Source organism: Bos grunniens, chromosome 28, assembly GCF_055505025.1.
Source record: "Bos grunniens cultivar Pamir isolate PY7600 chromosome 28, Bosgru_T2T1.0, whole genome shotgun sequence".
NCBI classification, from domain to species: Eukaryota; Metazoa; Chordata; class Mammalia; order Artiodactyla; family Bovidae; genus Bos; species Bos grunniens.
This window is the reverse complement of record NC_141192.1, coordinates 18,727,093-18,743,740: the sequence shown is the minus strand read 5'-3', so window position 1 is coordinate 18,743,740 and position 16,648 is coordinate 18,727,093. Positions and strand designations below refer to the sequence as shown.

Sequence of the window (16,648 nt, the reverse complement as noted above, 5' to 3'; positions counted from 1 at the left end):
AAAGTGTTCTGGAGGCAGAAACTGATGCACGTGTGGGGCTGTCGTGGCCGGAGAACTCCCGGGCAGGGCTGTAGCGCAGGAGGGAGGAAACTAACAAGGCCCCTCCAGTGGCAGAGAGAGCAGGTCAGGAGGGCAGGGAGGTGGCCCACGAGTCCAGGTTGGGGGTTCCTGTTCCTGTGGCTGCCTCACGACCCAGGCGGCGTGGAACAGCAGGAGTTTCATCCTCAGGGTTCTAGAGGCTAGAACCATGCTGCCCCTCTGCCTGCCCCCTCCCCCCGACAAAGACTCTAGGGAGAATCTTGCCTCTTCCAGGTTTCAGGACTCCCAGTCAGCCTTGAACTTCCTTGGCCTATGGCAGCACTACTCTGGTCTCGGCCTGTGCATTCCCTGGGCGCCCTCCAGGTGCCCTCTCCTTCTTGGAAGGACGCTGGTCCTTGGATTTAGGGCTCACTCTTATCCAGTATAACCTCATCTTAACTAATTATATTTCTATAAGACCCTGTTTCTAAATCAGGTCACCTCTGAGGTTCTGTGAAAGTGAAAATCGCTCAGTCTTACTGGCCCCATGGACTATACAGTCCATGGAATTCTCCAGACCAGGATACTGGAGTGGGTAGCCTTTCCTTTCTCTAGGGGATCTTCCCAACCCAGGGATTGAACCCAGGTCTCCTGCATTGTAGGTGGATTCTTTACCAGCTGACCCACAAAGGAAACCCTGAGGTTCTGGGTTGCTGTGAATTTGGCGGGGGGACACTTTTCAGCCCATTATAGGGGTGGCATGTGTGTCAGGAGCCCGAGGGCTGAGAACAGGCCTTGGATGTGGGTGGACTACAAAGGGACCCTTCGAAGGAGTCTTTCTGTAGAACCATCTAGGAGTGATAAGCAGTTCAGACTGAGGGCAGAGGCCGCTGTTTTAGGGAGCTTGGAGTGAAAGGAAGGAGGGGCCTGGTAGCTGGGGACAGTGAAGTCAAAGAGGTGTTTTTTTTTCTTAGCCCAAAGGAGACCTGAGTGGGCATGTTAGGCAGAAGAGGAGGAGGGAGCAGCAGTGCAGGAGAGAGAAAATGCAGACTAGGATGCTGAGGCTTCGCTGAGGAGTCTCCCAGACGCAGGCTCTGGTGGGGGAGGGGTACCTTCTTGCCCCAGAGAGCTTTACACAGAGGGGAGGAAGGGTGGAGAGGCTCCTTCCAGAAAACCTCAGGAACTTTGCTTATTATCCGCTGGCAGGAATTCCAAAGGAGCTGTGAAAAAAGATTGCAGTCTGGGAAGGCCTTCTAAGCTGTGAAAGAGCAAGAGCCATAGTAACCCCAGGGAGTCTGGGCCTGGAGACTGTCAGCCTTGAGGCCACCTCAGGCCAAGCATCAGGGCCGATGTGAGAACAGGGTGCAAGGTCTCATGGGGACTTCTTTCCTCTGAGCGGCTGGGTCATCTTTCCGGACCTCACCTGTCTTGACCCCAGCTTTGCTGTGCCTTTGGGTCCCTGGTACCCCATCACACCTAGATGGATTTGGGCTTCTGTTTCCCTCACCTGTCTGACCTTAGAAACAGTCACTGCCCCTCCCGCCCTGCCCAGCCAGCCTTCCCTGTTCATCCAGGCCTTGGGCCACAAACCCCTTAGCTTTCCGAGGACACTGCCCCAAACAGGGGCCTTAGAACCCACAGACAGAACACCACCAGAATCTTCGTGGGGATACCAGCCCTCTGCTCCATTCTTGGCCTGCCAAGGAGCCCCACCCAATGCCGGGATGGGATTGCCTCCCCAGCAACATCCCGGACACAGAGCTCGGCTCTGCACTGTCCAAAGGCAGCAAGTTTGCAACGGCAGCTATTCTTGGCTCTAGCCTGCTCACTGCTGCTAATTTCATGCCCCCGTGATCCAGGTAATGCTTTGCTGCCCCAAGCTGCCACCCCCAGGCTTGAATCGCTTTTTCTCGCCCCGCAGGAGCCCAGCTGCCTCTGCCACGCTGTTGAGGTGGGGGCCACGCAAAGCTGCCTCTCGGAAGCCACTGGGCGGCCGGCCCAAACTAGTCGGCCGCGGCTCGTGACTAATTTGCCGCACTTATTTCAAAGTGCCCTAATGGCTTTCGGGGGAGAGGAGGCTTACCCGGAGCCTGCCAGAGATAAACAGGCTCATTTTGGGGCCTCCCTGCCCGAAGAAACCTCTTTACCTGGACTCCAAGCTCAGAATTAAATTCTTCCAGAAGAGATGCTTAGCACGGAGCCTCTCAGCATGGCGGAGGAGAGGAAATGTTCCCATCGTAAAATGGGCCTCACATCTGGCCAGCTGGCTCAGGTGGAGTTTTAGATTGTGTTTTTAGAGCATCTCTCCCCGTTCCTGGTGTTCACAAGCTGGGCCAGAGTGTCACAGATAAAAACGGGTTTCCTCATCTCCATCACAAGTGGATCGATGCCCCGCACCCTGACCACAGGGCGGCTCCACACTGCCCTGGCACCTGGAAGTCTCTGACCCCCTGGTGTGCCCCTGGTGGCTCTGTCCACAGTCTGGCTTTTGATCCCCACCCCCACCTGTCCTGGGGCGTTCTGCTGGGGTTTGCATGGTCAGGAGAGAAGCTGGAAGCCTGCCCGGTGCTTCCCAACTATAATGTCCTCCTTCACATGGTCTGTTCTTATCAGCAGACCATGACCATCCATTTTGGTGGCTGACAGAAGTGAGGGCTTTTCTCTTAATCTTTTTTTTTTTTTTTTTCCTTTTTGATGCTATTCAGATCCACAGGCCTGAGGAAATGCCCAAGGGAATGGATGGTGGGGTTTAAGGAAAAGAGATAGTTAGTAAGCAGAGGGGAAAAATCAAGCCTGTCATTTGCTGGCTGGGGCAGAGGGAAGATGTCACCCTGATGACATCTTTGACCCGTGGGCTGGGCCCTGCTCACTGCTGGGAAGCCATGTGCACTGCCAGTCCCGGCCTCTGGGGCATCCAGTGGCATGCTGCAATCCCAGCGATGGTCTTTGGGTTGGTGCAACTGTGAGGCAGGCAGCCCCGGCTACATGGCTCTTGGTTTTGAGGAGTGATAGTGATGATCTCCCATCCCCCTCCCCGCGTCCTGCCGCCTCACTCCCCAAGTGTGCACCTCTGTGCAGTTCGTCCACCTGTTAGCCTCAAGCTTCTTATCTGTAAAATGGGAGCAGTCCCAGCTCTGACTTGCTCTTACAGGCTGAATTAAGAGCAGATGGACTGGCACCTGTGCAGGTCACGTGAAAGCAGTTTTGTTCAAATGTCAATAACCTGGTGCTCTGCAGGGCCTCCGTGTCCACTGGGTCACCTGAAAGTGAAAGTCGTGTCCGACTCTGTGACCCCATGGACTATACGGTCCATGGAATTCTCCAGGCCAGAATACTGGAGTAGGCAGCCTTTGCCTTCTCCAGGGGGTCTTCCTGACCCAGTAATCGAACCAGCAGTCTCCTTCATTACAGGCGGATTCTTTGCCAACTGAGCCATGAGGGAAGCCCATTGGGTTACCTGGCAGGTGCCAAAGAGGACTTTTGATGTTACCTTTGCCAGAGGCCAGGCCCGAGGTAATTGCAGAGTGCAGGGAAGATACTGGAGGGCGGGGGTATTCAATTAGACCTTCAAGGAGCAGAAGTTTTCTTCCTGTTCGTAAGAGCTGGACTTACCTCACGTTGGGTTGGAGAATTCAGAGTGGTGGGGCAGCCCTCTCTCCTTAGCACCCCCGAGGGGAGGGGCGGGTGCCCTGGCTGCACTCCTGCCTCTCTGCCCTGTGGATTGAATGGACCACTCATGCCTTCCTGCCTCAGCTTGGTAGATTCCTGTGGATACTGAGGGAAGCCTCAGGGTAGTCTGTTCCGACAAATGAGCCGGGGTTAGAGTCCTAAGTGGCGAAGAAGTGTCCATTCCTGTCTTGGCATGTGTTCTTCTGCCTCTTGGAATGCCATTTCTCTTTCTACCACACCCACCCCGTTCCCATATCTGTCTGGCAAGCTTCCCCCCATCTTTCAGGCTGCAGTCCAAGATGGCCTCCTATGGGAAGTCCCCCTAAACTCCCTCCTTCCCTCCCCACCCCTTGGATCCATTGTCCTACAGCTGTGGGATTGTACCCAACTACATGCTTCCTAAGGGCATCAGCCACCCTATCTCTTCTATTTTATATGCCAGACCACCAGCCTAGTGTTGGGTATACAGGGGCTTGCTGCATCTTCAGTGAACCAGGGAGTGGGTAGAACATGAAGGGATGCTGATCCAGATGGAAGTGGTCACTCAGCTGGGCTCGGGGCTATGGGTTATCAGCCTCTGGGTCTCCCACCTGCAATTACATCAGGCCCAAACTGACCCCCTGGTTTTCCATGAGCTGTGTAAACAGGGCTGCCATGTTGCACAACTCTGAGGAGCTCCGTTCATATCACCGCCCACATGACTGTTGCCCCCTGGGGTTGTGCAGCGCACAGCCTCCACTGTCATAGGAGGGGGCCCAGTGCCATTGCCCTGGAGGGGTGGTCTTCTCATTGCCCCACTCCTCTGTCACCGGAGTCCATGGGGCCTTTGGGCTCATCTCTGGAGGTGGAGGCTGCAACCTTGTTGCCAGGCACCTGGTGGGACAAATAACAACAGAGCCTATTGAGGGAGCTCTAAGGAATCGGTCCCAAGTGGAGGTGAACTATATGACACAAATTATCTCCAAGCATTGCATTACTCAAAAATCACCCTATAGAATGGAGATTTCAGATTGCTTTGGAGGGGGCAGTGCTGTTACCATTCTGACTGCAGTGTGTTTGAACCAGTGTTCAGCTGTCTTCATATTTCCTTGAGTAAAATAGGGGAAGGTAACCTCAACAGGCCTTGGAAACAAATGAGACGAACCCAGGAAGGGAGCACCAGCTGCGAGTCTGCAGTGTGTAGAATCGAGAATTGAACATAGGGCCTTCGCGGTTGGATGTTTCTTAGAAAGGAGCCTGAGGCTGCATCTTATGTGCCATACTCTGTTGGGGAGTGCTGTCCTAGGGAAGTAAGAGTGAGGAAAAGGGAAGTGAGGCAGGGATGGAGGGGAGCAGATACAGGCCACAGCTTTGCGACTAAAACACAGCTGCTTGCTCAGGCACATGGGGTGTCTCCTGAGGAACCACGTGGAGCCACCACATTTCAGAACAGATGTTAGGCCGGAGGAGGAATGGCTAGCAGTGTGTCTCTAGTCTCCTTCCCTTCTCCCACCTCTCATCGGTTGAAACCTACCTTGTGGGTGGGGCTTCCTCCACCCTTCTGAGAGGGTCACCTGGCCCCTCCCACAGCCACCCAGGGAGCAAGAGCCTCTGCAGGCGCAGACTGGGCAGTGCACAGGTGCAGGGGTCTCTCCTTGGCAGCTGGCTCCCCTGCTGGTGGCAGCAGTGGCCGTGGCTTCATGACTGTGTGGGACCAAACAGAGAAGCAAATGGCCTGAGGGGGAGGTAAGACGAGCAGACCTGGGGTGGCGCATAAGCCAAGTCCAGTTTCTTGAAATCAGTGCATGCTGCTTGCAAAAATGATCCTAATTTCAGCAAAGCATTTGGAGAGGAAAGGCTTGGGGGACTGATGTGGTCAGCCAGCATAACCTTTGTTCCCCTCGTGCGCGGGCACATCAGTCCTCATGTCTGGCAAGAAGTGGAATGAAATCATGGTCAGCTGTCTCTGCTTTCATCAGGAACTGAATTTAAATAGCTATAGGAAGGCTGCAGCATTCAGAAAAACCCCAGTTACTTGGAACTTGGCTATCCCACACCCTCACTAATTAGGAATCTATTGCTATGGAACAAAATACTACAAACTTCGTGGCTTACGACAGACATGTTTATTATTTCACAGCATCTGTAGACCAGGGGTCTGGGCATAACCTGTCCCAGTCCTCCTCTCAAGGTCTTACACGGCTACAGTAAGGGGTTGGCCAGGGCTGCAGTCTTACTGGAGACTCGACTGGAGAAGGATCCGTTTCGGCTTACTTGGGTTGTTAGCAGAACTCAGTTCCTTGCATTCATTGGATTGAGAGCTTCAGTTTCTTGCTGGGCGTTGGTCAGAAACCACTGTCAGCGACTAGGGGTCACCTGCAGTCTTTGCCACTTGGGATTCCTCAGCCTGGCCACTGGCCTACCCCAAGCCATCACGGGAGGAATAAAGGAGCCCAGCAAGATGGGTGCCACCGTCTCATGCGATATAATCCTGTCCACACACTCATGCATACCCTTCACCATTGCCATGACCTCTTGGTTAGGAGCAAGTCCAGACAGGTCCCAGCCACACTCAGAAGAGGGGAGGATTCAAGGGCATGAACACAGGAGGCTGAGATCATGGGGGACATCCTAAGAACCTGCCCACCACACCTCATTTTGTTAGAACTCCACTTAGAGGCAAAAGCAACAATTAATTAAGTAAAAACCACCACATGTTTATATCAGGAATTAAGTGTGGGAAAACAAGAAAAAAACAAAGCTCTTTGGGATGTGCTGAGTCCACTTATATCACCAACCACAGCTTCCTGATCTGATCCAGTAGAAAGATGGCACATGATCAAGTCCATTCTTTCCTTGCCTCATCGCCTACCCCCCACCCCACCCCCCCAACATGCTGTTTGTAAGGCAGAGAAATGGGCTCAGTCAGCAGAAAGGGAGTCCTAGCCTTATCCACTTGTCAGTATTTTAAAAGCTTTCCAACACTAAAATGAATTTTTTCTGCTTAAATATCAACAAGCCAGAACAATAACCTAGAAAATCCCCATTCCTAAAATGTTCAGGGAACCTGAGCCTGCTTGAAAAAACAAAGAGCTTCTGCATTCCACGTAATGGCTTCATAGACTTGTCACAGAATGAACAGCCACTGATGGAATGCTGTCATCTGGAGCTCAGATTTGGGGCCATCCTGGCCCCCACCTGCAGCCATCTTTTCCTTGAGGCCTTTTTCCATTGCTTCTGCCCGCCCAGCGCCTGCCTGACCTCACGTACACCCAGCCACTGTGTCAAGATGTAATTGACTGAGTGCCTCAGACCAGTCCAGGCTCTACTGAGCCCATCAGGGCAGGAACAATGAGGTAGCTCCTCAAAGAAGGAAGGCTATTTCTGAGGTTCATGGTTGATGGACTGCACTAGCTGTGATTATCATTTTAATTGCAAGGCCGCCACCACCTTATATTCAGGGTGCAGATTTCAAAGACCACAAAGCACTCCGCAGGCTTAAAAAGGGAGCATGGCAACGGTCTGTGCTTCAAACTAAAAGGGACCCATTATGACATCTTTCTTTCTTGGCCTCCACATTGCAACCAGAATCTCCCAGAAAGGAAAGAGCTCCCCCTCCTTTTTAAGATCTGACATAAATCCCACCTCCTCTGGGATCTTTTCCCCAAACCCTTATTCATTCCTGTTCTCTCCAGGACTCAGGCCCCTCATCCCACTCCCCTACCTGGAACTCCCTTAGAACGCATGGCCCCTACCACAGATTTGACAATGACAACAATCACAAAAAAACCCCATAGAATTCTGACAGCTCTTCCTATGGTGTTTTGAGACATTAAAAAACCTCACACTCTATCTTACACTCTCCATGGGACACCCTGTTCTTAACAGGGAAGAAGCTGTCTTAAATTCTGTAGAGATCCCTGTTACTGGGGCTCTTTGTGCATTGGCAAGATTTTTGCACACATTGTTCTTTGCACTTGGCACATTTGTACTCAAAATATTTCCCCAGTTAAGTTCAGTGTTGTAAGCTTTCCAGAGTCCTCACATTTTTATTTTTGCGGGTAAAGAATATCATTTGTATAAAGCCCTTGTGCTTGCACACAGTATGCTTCATTCATGTAAGCGGTTTTCATGGCTTAAAACTGTCAGCTTAAAAAATGCACAGCGTGGGAGCTGCAAGTTAAATTTTATGTGGGGACAAAGTGAGGACTATAGTTCAGGAGACAGCACCTCAGATAGCTCTGAGAAACTGCTCCAAAGAGGCAGGGAAGGTCAGTACATACATGATTTTGGTAAAGGGAGAGTACATGCAGTCAACATATTTTTTGCAGATTTCTGCTAGTCACGAGGAGCAGTCATCACCATGAAGGATTTTAGTGCTTTTCCGCATATGAGGAGATACAAGAATTGGGCTCATAAAACCTGTTCTGCCAGTCCCCTGAGCACAGAGTTCCTCATTTTTTTCTCTCCACCCTGAACACCTTTCAGGGGGTCTTGAAAATCAGCAGCTGCAGCAGCACATGATTTAATTCTTATAGAGGTAGATGGCAAGTGCCAATGGCAACTGCCAATTTGTAATTGACAGAACCCATCGTCATTACTGATCTGGGGTTCACGATTTGACATAAAAGCACCAAAGCCAATATATATCATCCCATTCCAATGTTTTGGTTTTTTGCTCAACGGGTATATTGAAGGATAAGGTATACTCAGTTAAAGCCACCCTAATGAGTGGACAGTCCCCTGAGTTTTGAAAAATGCATACAGTTGCTACTTAGCTTCTTCAGTTGCAAGTTCCAGCACATCATACTCAGAAATTCCTCATCCTGTCTGTGGTCTCATGCACTCTTTGCACTACTTTTGAGCCACTTCCAGGAAAATGCCCCTTTTGCTCATCGTGGCCAGTTTAGAAGCCACTTCCCAAAATGACTGTGATCTTGGGGTACAGCTCTATTGAAGGAGCAAATCCACAGTCAAAACAGAGTTTCTCTGCAGGGATCAGGGCCCCGTGTATTGCTAACAGTACTCACTTGGTTGCAAGAATGTGAGACTGTGAATGAACCATAACTAACCCACTTGGATAACTCCAAAATTTGACAATGAGAAAAGATGACTGAGAGGACAAAATTTTTTATTATTTTTTTTGTAAACATACATTGAGTCCTGTCTCCATCGCCTCATCCATGAGGGGTGGGAATAGGTGGGATGGATGGGAGCATGGACTGCAGAACATTTGGGCAGGGACAATGTCCTACCCTTCCTTATGTCCCCTAGCACAGCTCAAGCTGGTGTCTGTCAAGTGACCGAGTGAGTGGTCTTAGGTTAGAGATGGAAGAGACCATGGTGTCTCAGGGGGGACTTAGCCATCACTTGAAAATGTCTGAAGATTATAGGGAGGAGCACCACCAAGAGGATCCCCGACGCTGCTCTCAGGTGGGGCCCCTCCCCTGCATCCCAAGTGCCCTCAGCGACCCCCTCTCTTCTCTGCTTGCAGAACTACTTTGAGAGCTACCTGGCCGTCGCCTCCACTGTGCCTTCCGTGCTGTGCCTCGCACTGAACTTCCTGCTTGTTAACAGGTAGGCCGCTCTCCTCTCTCTCCCAGGCCCCCGACCTTCTCCTGCAGCTTATCCTCTCTCCCGTGGTCCACGGCTGCCTGAACTGTGGCCACCAAAGCAGGAGGCAAGCAGTTCAGACTCCTTCACAAAGACTGAGAGGCAGATGGGTTACCTGGGGCCCTGCCCACAGAATGCCCAGTCCTGGGACAGTGGGGTCAGCTGCCTGGGCTGCAGGGACACCATGGATGGTTGTCGGGGCCCAGGGAGCGAGGCTTGTGGAGGCTGGTCTTCTAAGCCTTTCTGAGAGCAGAAGGAAGTTAGGAGCCTGGGGACTTCCCTGGCAGTCCAGTAGTTGGGACTCCACAGTTCCACAGCAGGGGGCACAGGTTCCATCCCTGGTCTGGGGAACTGAGATCCTACATGCCATGGAGTGGCCAAAAAAAAAAAAATCCGAGCTGGAAGTTAGCCTGTCAGCTCACCAGCCTGGCTCTTCTATATGGAAAAGGGCCACCTGTGCTCACTGTGGAGCTGGTAACAGCAATTCATGAGTCAAGCACTCACAAGGGGATTACGGGGTGACTTCACACTGCATCCGTGAAGGGTGGGATGCACTGTGGAAGGAAGAATGGTTTAGAAGACAACCCTTGAAACCCACTGTGTGACTGGTGCCATCCCTTCTCCATTTAGGTTTACAGGGGTAACAGCCTGAGTTACTTTGCCCCCATTTCTCCTAAGCAATCATTGTCTGATAATGGTGGCTATGTGATGGTTCAGAAACCTGGGGATCTCTCAGGCACAGCCTACTGAAACCTTCGGTCCCTGGTGGCAAACTTGTTTTACCCAACTCTGCTCAGTTTGTAAGTGACTCCTTGGATCTCTGCTCAAACAGGATTCTAAAGCAGGTTTGGCCTCAGGGAGTGTGCTGTGATTGATTAGTGATGTCTGTTCTGAGTCCATGAGGAGAGAGGGCAGCACAAGTGCCTCAGGTGTGCTAAGCCTGAACAGATATGCAAACATGTTATGAGGTTATTCCAATGATCTATTGTTGCATAAAAATGATCCCAAAACAGAGAGGCTAAAAACACTGACAGTAATCGGTGTCTCTCGCGGTCCTGGGAGTCCGCAGGCTCAGCTGGCAGCTCTGGCTGGCCGTCTCTCATGCGGGACAGCTCTTTCTCTGTCCCTCCCCTTGGTCTCTTGTAGGTTGGCCTCAGGTAGTAGGACTTTTCATATTGTAACTGAAGAGCAGCTGGTCCTAGAGAGCAAGGCAGAAGCTGCTTGGTTTTGGTACCCTGCTCTCTGCAGTGACATACTGTCCTTTCTGCCAAGGCAGTCACCAAGCTTACTCAGTTTCAAGGGGACATAGACTCCATCTTTCAACGGAAGGAATGTCAATGAATTTGCGCGCCTCTTAAAACCAAAGTGCAGGCTGGACAAGCGAGAGGGAGGATGGTCTCAGGCAGCCTAGGGGCTGAATGCCAGCTGCCCCCCGCCCCGCCTGCCTCCTTGCACCTGCCCAGCACACAGGGCTATGATCAGTGTCCCAGCAGGGGTTAACACAGCCTCCAGGGACCCTCGTCAGGAGTAAGGCTGAGTGGGGACCCTAAGGGGAGAGCTGGGTTCCTGACAGCAACTCAGAAGAGAAGGCATGAGAAAAGGATGGCATGTAAGAGCAGGATGATGAGGAAGAGGTGACCGAGCCATGGCGGTGGGTAGTCCCTTGGCCTCTCACTGCCCTCTCCGCTTTCCAGGCCCCTCTCATGATTCTCTGTGCAAAGTGGAAGTCAGGAGATGTGTGCCCAGGCCCACAGGGCCAGGAAGGGGTAGCCTGAGCTGACATCTTACCCAGCACTGCCCGCTCTGAGGTCGTGAGGCCCAGCAGGCAGCAGCCGGCTAGGACCTGGGGTCAGCAGTGGCAGGGCAGGTTCAGCCTCAGGGCCCAGGGCGAATCGTCTCTAATCCTCACAGTTAGCAGTCTGAGCACTCAGTCCTTGGCAGCGTTCTCTCCTTTAATCCTGGCAGTGGCCTAGAGCAGCAGACCTATTCCCCTGTTTTATTGATGGGAAAACAGGCTGACAGGGTGACCTGCCCAAGGTCATGCAACCATTAAGAGGTTGAGGCAGGACTGGAACTGGGACCCTTCTCCCCCCACATCTGGACTTGGAACCTCTGGGCCTCCTGTCTCCTAGCTGTCTAGCTTTGCCTGCCCCCTCCCTGCACCGAGAGACACATCTCAGACCCTGTAAGTGAGAGCCCATTTCTGCCCTGGCTTCGAGGTGCTGGAGGGAAAGAAGTGGTGGAGAAGGTCTGGATCTGTCTGCAGTGGGGACTGTGGGTCGCCCGGGTAGCTGCCCTGCTGAGTATGGCTGGGAGCTGGCTCTGGGAGCTCAGCATTACAGGGCATCCTCCAGAAGGGTCTAGTCCACCCCAGGGCCTGCCCTGGCCCTTTCCCAGCTGCAGGAGGAGGTGAGAGCACTGTGGGGAACGCTCCAGCCTCTTGTCTGTTTCTGGACTGTGGGAAGATGGTTTGGAGCTAAGCTGTTTTTTATTTAATGTGTGAGATTGAAATGTCCCCTTTTCTTCCCTCCTGGAGAACCCTGGCTTTCTTTAACTGGCTCATCCATAATCGCCAAGTGTTTTATTATGTAAAATCTGTAGCATCATAAATACTTATGAGGAGGATTTACATTTTGGAGACTTATGAAGAAATCAGTCCCTTGGGGTCCTGAGCCCTCACAAGCAAGGGAGGGGGGTGGAGCTGGCAGCCTGGGTACAGCTGGTGATCCTCTCCAAGAATGTCACATCAGTGTGCCTGCCACACAGTCCCGGGACTGGAGCTCTCACCTCAGACAGCCCCTGTCCCAGAGCAGAGCCACCAACCCCAGGCTGCACTTGTCTAGACTTTGCCTCAGCCCCCACAGTGTCCCCAGCCCCTGGGCCACCGTCCAGGTGGAAGGAGCAGAGAGTCAGGCAGCATGCCCTTGTTAGTGGATGCGGGGTGGGCTTGCACAGGGCATATTTCAGAAAGCTTACTAGCATTGAAAACAGCCCTGGGCAAGATCCCTGAGGGCTTGGAGCCCCTGCAGGGATGCTCCTGCTGAGAATGGGCCCTGCAGCTGATAATGAGAAGGGGGAGCCTGTGTAGGTGAGGGGCAGGATGTGTAAGGGAGAGCTGGGAGCTGCGTTGCTTTTGCTATGCATTTAGTGTTTACCTGCTCACCTCCTCTTCTGCACCGCCCCTGCCTGGCTTGGAAGTCCCCCAGCTCTCTCCAAAGCCGCTGTCCTGTTCAAGCAGTCATCTACCTCGTTGTGAAGACACAGGAAAGTTTCTGAGATGGCCGCATCATTCCTGGGGTGGACTTTTTCTGTGTTGCTTCCACGAGGAGGTGGCAAGAGGCTGAGGCCATTCCGAAGGCTGGCTGAGATCGCTGCTGCTGTTTCTAGCTGTCTCCCCGCCACACTGAGGGGGTCAAAAAGCAGGGACTGAAAAAGCTTGAGGCCCAGCGTGCTCTGCTAGGCTCCTTGCTGGTCAATCTGTGGGTGCCAGGCCCTGTGCCAGCCCCATGGGTGAGAACAGGGCAGGGTCCTGTCCCTGTGGGGCTTCCCACTTCTGCTGTGCCTGCTTCTTGCCCCAGGGAACTGCTAAACTTTTGGGCTTTTGCCCTCAGTCTCTCTCTCCACTTGAATTTTTTCAGATTTAGAAGCATAAACTGGAAGAGACACGAATGTTATCTTGTCCCACCTCTTCTTTTTCAGGATGAGGAGACTAAGGCCCTGCGAGGTTGAGTGTTTCCCTGGGGTCACACTGTGAACTGGTGGCAGAGTTTCAGGGCTCCTGTCTCTGGACTCAGGCTCTGTGCCCCTGTGGCTCTTATCTTTGAGTGTGCAGGGAAGCTCCCGCTGCTGGGATAAGGTGGGGGACATCGTGTGACAGGGGCCGCATGTGTAGCATCACCCCGAACATCAGGAGTAAGGCCTGACTCCTAGTCTTCAGGGTATCAGGCGTGCATTTAAAATGGACGTTCTGGGTCCCCTGGAGTCCAGGTGCTCACCCGATTGCCCACCAACTCCCACCCAAGTGGAGGGCCCTGCAGATGCTAGGAAGATATGTCTTAACGCGGAGTTTCTCAGAAACAGACCTTAGAACAAGGATTCAAGTGTAGGTAGTTCATCCGGGAGACCATGGTAGGAGAAGGGGGGAGACCAGGAAGGCGTGGCAGCCAATAAAGGATTCCTTGTCGAGCCAGCTCCAACCGTGGGTGACCGAGCTTGACCTGCCCCAGAATGCTGACAGCCAGTGGGGAGCACACACTCGAGGCGGTGGGGAGTGGGGGCAGCGGATTTATCCACCCACTTTCCCATCATTGGTGAAGGCAGCTCGTGGAAGGTGTTAAAAACCTAGACAGCATATTAAAAAGCAGAGACATTACTTTGCCAACAAAGGTCCATCTAGTCAAAGCTATGGTTTTTCCAGTCGTCATGTATGGATGTGAGAGTTGGACCATAAAGAAAGCTGATCGCCGCCAAAGAATTGATGCTTTTGAACTGTGGTGTTGGAGAAGACTCTTGAGGGTCCCTTGGTCAGCAAGGAGATCAAACCAGTCCATTCTAAAGGAAATCAGTCCTGAATATTCATTGGAAGGACTGATGCTGAAGCTGAAACTCTAGTACTCTGGCCACCTGATGTGAAGAACTGGCTCATTGGAAAAGGCCCTGATGCTGGGAAAGATTGAAGGCAGGAGGAGAAGGGGACGACAGAGGATGAGATGGTTGGATGGCATTATCAACTTGATGGACATGAGTTTGAGCAAGCTCAGAGAGTTAGTGATGGACAAGGAAGCCTGGCGTGTTGCAGTCCATGGGGTTGCAAAGAGTCAGACACAACTGAACTGAACTGAACTGAATTACCTGTCACTTGCAGCCTGCCTCCTGGTGAGAGGAGAGGGCAGATGGGTAGGGCACCCACAGGACAGAGGTGGAGTTCCAACCATGTTGCTCCCCAGCTACATGTGCCTCTTTGTGTTTTTTGACACTCTTTTTTTTTTTTTTTAAAGATTTATCTATTTATTTATGGCTATGCTGGATCTTCATTGCTGCTCAGGCTTTTCTCTAGGTACAATGAGGAGGGGCTGTTCTGTCATTGTGGTGCACCGGCTTCTCATTGCGGTGGCTTCTCTTGTTGCAGAGCAGGGGCTCAATAGTTGTGGTGTAGGGGCTTAGTTACTCTGTGGCATGTGGTATCTTCCCAAACCAGGGATTGAACCCATGTCTCCTGTGTTGGCAGGCCAATTCTTTATCCCTGAGCCACCAGGGAAGCCCAGTTGGTACTCTTGGAGACAAACAGAAGAGACACAAAAAGGATTTTCTCATTCTTTCCCTGGAAAATTAAAGTCAGGCCTGCCTCCATTGCTGGATCTAGGAGAGTACCAATGTCCTCATCCACCAACCTTGGGCTCTGTGTGTGTCTGCTTGGCTTCATCTCAAATGTGGCCTCTCTCCATGTAGCTGGCCAGATAGTGACCAGCAGCCCCCAATACAGTCTTGGCAGACAGTCAACTTCTCTCCACCTTTGGATCCTGGGGTTTACTGACTGGCCCTGCCTTGGTCACATGCTGACACCTAGCCCAGTCCAGTGGCTGGAAGTATGGAACACTGACCACCCCAGACTGGTCTGTGTGCACTCAGACTGGCCTGTGTGCACTCATTTGTAGCTGGGTTGGTGGAGACCCCATGAGCGGCCACCTCTGCAGGACGACTTGGCATGGAAGGAGTGCTTCTGGTGGGAGGGATGCTGGAGACAAAGCCTGCACGTCCGCTCTCTGCTCCACGGGGAGGATCGAGTCTTGGCACTTATCCATGGGACAAGGCCCTCCATGGAGGGGTCCCTGTATCTGTTCGGTGTGCTCTGCTCCCAGTGTCACCTGCAGCCAGAGTTCACTTCAATTCCCTGAATGTGCCACACTCTGTCTCACAAGATACGTGCACTCCCATCCAAGACATACCTTACACTCAAGCCTAGGGATCGCCTCCAAAAAGCCTGTGAGAAGCCCAGGGTGGGTCTTGTGCCTCTCAGAAGTGCCCAGGAAGCCCCATGGCCCTGCTGATGGAACACTTTGTCCTGGAACAAAATGCCCGTCCCTCATCTGCCCTGTGTCCCGGGCATCCAGCCCAGGGTTGGACACACTGTGGTTTGCCTGTGTGTTTGTGGAATGAACACACCAGAGCGGATGCATCTCAGCAGAGAGCCAGGGGCTGGGGCTCAGCAGACCTGGGTCTCATCCCAGCTCCTCACACCACAACCTTGAACTCTCCCTTCACTTCCGCGGGCTTCCTTCTGCCCCTGACCCAGTGGAGGCGGCACCTGGTCTCCCTTCAGCCGAGGATTGGAAGGAAGCTCAGATTAGCCTTGGGGCCACAAAAGCACTTTGAAAAAAATCCTTTCTTGCTTTTTATGCTCATCATTTCACACCTATTTACATATGTACAGATCTTTCCTACCTTTCGTGTCTTATTTTTATCCAAAAGAAATTTGTGTTTAACTAATCTGCCTTTTCGCTCAGACCCCTCCCAATTGGTTAGCGGGAAAATTAACTAAACATCCAATCTGGTTTAAAGCTTAGTGTAATCTGATGATTTAAACAGCCTCTTCAGATGATGTTCTCTCCCTGGAATAAAAATGCAGTTTCTCAGAGATCCCAGCTTCCCTGCTTCTCCCTGCAGGGTGGTGTCTAGGCAGGTTGGGGGCTGGGAGGAGTGTACAGCTAAGATGCAGAAATAGAGTTAGAGGGAGCTGGCTCTTGCTTGGCCTCAGCTGCTCCCCACGACAGCGGAGACCATCACAGGAGCCGCCTCCTGTCCTCACCACCTGTTCTGGAGCAGCATAGTTCGTTCATGTCAAGGGAGGCAGTAAAGTGGCATTCTGAAAGTGCCGATGGGAGCAGACCTCCTGGGTTCACAGCTGAGTGACCTTGAGCAAGTTGCTTAGCCTCTCTGACCTCAGTTTCCTTATCTGTGTCTGTGGAATAGGTAAGAATACCTATTTTGTAGAACTGGTGGAAGAATTCAACACATTAGCATTTAGAAAACTCTTGGAAGAGTACCTGGCACGAATGCAGCACTGTGCCGTGGTGATGATGACAGCGATGATTTTCTTCCCTTCTGCCTCCTCCCTCTGCTGCTGCTAAGTTTTGGGGGGAAGGAAGCCAGTGAATGGCGGTTCTGTTTAAATACTAGACAAAGCCCGTGGGAGGAGTAGGGGTCTTGCCTCGAGAGCTCTCATCTCCTGTCCTTGAGCATCACAGCAAGATGAAAAGAAGCAGCATCCAAGAGCACGTGCCCTGAGCTGACCCTGCCTCCTTTCTCTATGTACTCCTCTCCGGAGACCCTCACCGTGCCTTCAGATAGATTGATCTTCCTTCTGTGTTGC

At 52.3% G+C, this 16,648-nt stretch overlaps 1 protein-coding gene across 4 annotated transcripts in view; it reads left to right on the top strand.

Annotated features, from left to right (window-relative positions):
* Positions 1 to 16,648, top strand: part of SLC29A3 (solute carrier family 29 member 3) — a 47,554-nt gene that overhangs the window by 17,758 nt on the left and 13,148 nt on the right. For 3 of the 4 annotated variants that reach the window (XM_086382180.1, XM_086382182.1, XM_086382179.1), the window contains exon 3: positions 9,161 to 9,243. The exons of the other annotated variant lie outside the window; for it this stretch is intronic. In XM_086382180.1, coding sequence (XP_086238306.1) covers positions 9,161 to 9,243 — 83 coding nt within the window. The remainder of the gene's footprint in view (positions 1 to 9,160; positions 9,244 to 16,648) is intronic. 4 annotated transcript variants of the gene reach the window in all.